This window comes from Adelges cooleyi, unplaced genomic scaffold (genome assembly GCF_023614345.1).
Source record: "Adelges cooleyi isolate 19-005CV unplaced genomic scaffold, UGA_ACOO_1.1 ACOO_flye_CR_arks_rails_tigmint_CR_PRNA_574, whole genome shotgun sequence".
NCBI classification, from domain to species: domain Eukaryota; kingdom Metazoa; phylum Arthropoda; class Insecta; order Hemiptera; family Adelgidae; genus Adelges; species Adelges cooleyi.
In genome coordinates, this window is record NW_026096268.1 from 8,486,167 (window position 1) to 8,490,709 (window position 4,543).

Genomic DNA, 4,543 nt, shown 5'->3' on the forward strand with positions numbered 1-4,543 from the left:
CTAATTTGTATTGTAATAGTCAATAACAGTAAACGAACATTTGCATCTAACGCAGTCAAAAAAAATCTGTCTGACGTACTTACCGCACTATTAGGCCACCAACAATGGGCACAAATCACCGATGTGAAGGCCAAACATCCAGATTTCCCGAAAGAGTTTGTTCCATTTTCAGGAAAGGATTTATTCATTAACAGAGGTTTGTTGGCTCGTGCGAAAAACACTGAGAATTCTCAAGTTAATGTCGATAACGTGTTTAAAAAACATTACATGGTCACTTGTTTATTAGGATGTGTATACGCAACCGCGACGGATATATTTACAACTTTAATTAAAAACCTTTTACATTTAAGTAGTAGGGAAAGACAATTATCACAATTTAGAGCTATGTATAAAAAAAGAAAACGCCAGAAGCGTTTGACAACTAATGTACAAGATCATCAACAACATGATGAAAATGATGATGATTCGGAAGACGAGAAAGAAGATGAACAGAACTTTGTCAATAACGATAAAAATGATAGTGTACCGCCTTTAGACCATTTATCTGACTTCGCAAGACCTTGGGGTATTTTTAATTTTACCTACCAACAATTATTAAATAGTCAGCCGATGTTTGAGTACATGTACGACGCATTAGTTTATTTATTCAGATTGATTCCGCCGGAGTACATTCATTTATATCCTAACACTAAAGACGTACAAAAAATATTACTGTTAGTGAAGTTTTACAAAGACATATCGATAAATTTAAATCGCCTTCTCCCAACTTATATCGGTGAACACGACGTTGATTACAAGTCAAAAGTTAATAAACTTTACACGACATTGTTCAGGTCCATTGATAGCAGGAATCGCTATAATTGGAAACCATTTGTAGACAAATATTGTATATTTCCAGTGTACGACAACTGGAAGATCAAACAAATATTACAGAAATTTAAAACCGGATTTCCAGATAAAGAAAAAGCAGAAATGATGTATCAGTTTGGAATTCAAATTCAAGAGCTCGTTAAATATGTTATTAATAATTACTACATAAGTTTAGGTTTTATGAACATCGAACAATTGCAATTTAAAGTAATTTCCAAAATGAATACTTAATTTATGAAATATCGTGAAAAAAATATGTACTAATAAAAAGTTTAATTACTATAGAAAATTATTACTACTTTTTCTATTTTTAACTTTTTCAACAATTATTTGATGACGCGATTTAAAGTAACAAAATGCAATTGATGTGTTGAATTCATTCAAATATAGCATTTATTAGTTATAGTAAAAAGATAAAGTCATATGAACTTCGCGGTATTTGTTTTCCTCCGTTGAGTGTAGATAGTTTATATTATCTATACAGTGCACGGGGGTATAGTATAATATCGTTATTTGGATGTGTATATAGCAAATGTCAGTTTCTGAATAGTTCAGAATCGTATGCCATCAACAAATATATTTTTGAGAAGATGACAAATTTTCCAAATCACTTGAGTTTTATACAAAAAGTGACCATACCGATTTCACTGATTAAACACAATCTTTTTGTTTGATACAGACCTATGTTTTCCCGAATAGGCTTTGCTAGTTTAACAATTTTAAAGAAAACATGGTCCCTGCGTTTTATGTGTGTATAAAGTAATATATTTATCTGTGATTGTGTGCTATTAGCTTAACTTATCCTAGTCCAGTATTAACTATTGGTCTTACAACGTTTTGTATTGCCTGTTGCATTTACTTTGATTGAACTATTTGCATTTAAACTCAAAAAGGATTTCCAATAATTAAAATTTGTTAATGTTGTTCTATGTTCTACGATAAGGGTTGTAAAATAAGAATAGAATATTTTATAAGGCAAGTCGAAAAAATTGTTACCAATATTAGTTATTTTTTAATTGGTAGCACTGGGTTGCTGCTTAGTTTTAGATAGCATTAGTATTATTTTATTAGCAACATTGTCGATTCTTGATAAATCATCTATCGGGCACGTGGCTACACTGTCAACCTAGTAGGTTGATTACTGATTGTTTACTTAACGTTCAAATTATTAGTAATGACTAATGAGCTGCGTGAACAATTTATTTCGGATTGTTCAATTGATTCAACCCGATTTAAAAAGACTGTACAAAAACAGAAAATTTTAAGGTTTTTAAATGAAAATGCTAAAAATAATATTTCTATTACTCTTAGAAAAGTACAGGAAAGAAGAATACAATTAAATTTATTTGGAAGAAAGCTAGGGATTTCGCTAAAAACGCAAATTGATCTATTAGAAATTTTAAAATACCCTTAAACACCTATTCCAACCTCTATGTATCATTTAGATGGAACTATGTACAAAACAGATAAGTCAGTTTTAATGAAAATTTTAGAAGAAAAAAATATTCGAGAAAACGAACCAGCCGATTACCCATGCGCATTGTTAATATATAGATTTGTTTGTATTACACTTAATAAGAGACTTTCCGAAAACTTTTAGTAGTGTAAATAAATGCAGTAGCTTCTCCTTGCTTACCCGTACAAGAATTAATACAAAAAGTAAACTGGTACGAAGGGATATAAATAATTTTAAAACTTCCTTTTCCAAAATATATCATTGAATACGATGTTGACTACAAGTGAATAGTTGGACAGTTTTCCTCAAAATAGTTAAAGTCCGTAATTTGCGGAATTAATTTTATTCAAAACCATTTATAGGCAAATATTGCATACTTCTAATAAAAGACAACCAGAATATTAAAAAAATATTATAGAAATTAAAAACTAGCCCAAAGAAAAAAAGGATATCACAAAACATTTCGAAAGTCAAATTCAATAGCTCGTTAGTAATTTTATTAATAGCTACCATTTGGATTTAGGATTCATATTAACCGAATGATAGCATCCGTATTAGCCGGGTGGTAAACATAATCGATCGTCCGATAGGTCGCGCATGGCACCATGACCGTGGGCGATGTGAACCGGTTACGATCGACACCTATAACTTCCATTTTCACATTTAAACGGAGCTGTTATTTATTATTGTTGGTTATAGTTAATCTTGTATAATTTAGTGATCCGTTGTACCCTAAGCAGGTGTGAACTTTATTTTAACCCTGAATACCTCAATTCCAGACACGATCTCAACAATATAATGTCAATAAGTGTTCATTATTATTAAAATGTTCAATACAAACTATAAATCATCTATAATTGGAACATGGTGTTTATAAACAGTATGTATATGTGTAACACACCGTGGTGCTTATAGCGCAAATGAGTATAAATAATTTTTTTTTAAAAATCATAGAAATAATTCACTTGAATAAAATATATTTAATTAATAAAATCATTATGGGACACCCTGTGATTATTATTTGTATTTCTTTATTGATTTTTATGAACAAGTGTTCTGCAACCGTTCGTATGACTGCAAGGCATAATACTCTAATAATAGTATGGTTTAAACAAACTAGAACAGCATACATGTGTAAAACCTAAAATCCCGTTTGACGTATATAACTATACTTTAAAACATCTATATTCTAAATTCCAGTAAACAATATTTTTCATAAATAAAATGTCGGACAAATCGTTAGTCAAGTTCCTAATTTTTTTTGTAATAATCAACAACACTGAACGAACATTTGCATCTAACGCAGTCAAAAAAAATCTGTCTGACGTACTTACCGCACTATTAGGCCACCAACAATGGGCACAGATCAGCGATGTGAAGGCCAAACATCCAGACTTCCCGAAAGAGTTTGTTCCATTTTCAGGAAAGGATTTATTCGTTTACAGAGGTTTGTTGGCTCATGCGAAAAACACTGAGAATTCTCAAGTTAATGTCGATAACGTGTTTAAAAAACATTACATGGTCACTTGTTTATTAGGATGTGTGTACGCAACCGCGACGGATGTATTTACAACTTTAATTAAAAACCTTTTACATTTAAGTGATACTGAAAGAAAAAGATCTCAAGAAAGAAAATATTATCTATGTAAAAAACGCGAGAGTATAAAAAGCCTTTTGGAAAATATGACTCGTGAACATGTAAATTTGCCAAGAAAGCGATCGAAAACTAATGTACAAGATGATCAACAACATGGTGAAAATGATGATTCGGAAGCCGCGAAAGAAGACGAAGAGAACTTTGTCAATCACGATGAAAATGATAGTATACCGCCTTCAGACCATTTATCTGACTTTGCAAGTCCTTGGGGTATTTTGAATTTTACGTATCAACAATTATTGGATAGTCAGCCGATGTTTAAGTTCATGTATGACGCATTAGTTTATTTATTCAGATTGATTCCGCCGAAGTACATTAATTTATATCCTAACAAAGACGTACAAAAAATATTACAGTTAGTGGAGTGGTATAAAGACATATCGATAAATTTAAAAGTCCTTCTTCCATCTTTTACCGGAAATCATAATGTTGATCACAAGTCAAAAGTTAATGTATTTTACACAAAATTGTACAGGTCCATTAATACCAGGAATCACTATAATTGGAAACCGTTTGTTGACAAATATTGCTTACTTCCAGTGTACGACAACTGGAAGATC

The 4,543-nt window shown here is 31.2% G+C and overlaps 1 protein-coding gene across 1 annotated transcript; it reads left to right on the top strand.

The window, feature by feature from the left end:
- Positions 1 to 384: 384 nt before the first annotated feature.
- Positions 385 to 4,283, top strand: LOC126843128 (glutamate-rich protein 2-like). The gene is made up of 4 exons (XM_050580479.1): positions 385 to 565; positions 899 to 1,008; positions 4,043 to 4,193; positions 4,279 to 4,283. Exons 1-4 carry the CDS (start codon positions 385 to 387, stop codon positions 4,281 to 4,283), a joined length of 447 nt encoding a protein of 148 aa, XP_050436436.1.
- Positions 4,284 to 4,543: the final 260 nt, after the last annotated feature.

Coding starts and splice junctions, on each gene's coding strand:
- LOC126843128 (XM_050580479.1), top strand. CDS start 385: ATGTATAAAAAAAGAAAACGCCAGAAGCGTTTGACAACTAATGTACAA. Junction 566..898: donor TGACTTCGCAAGACCTTGGG/GTATTTTTAATT, acceptor GTATATTTCCAG/TGTACGACAACTGGAAGATC. Junction 1,009..4,042: donor GAATTCAAATTCAAGAGCTC/GTTAAATATGTT, acceptor TTGCCAAGAAAG/CGATCGAAAACTAATGTACA.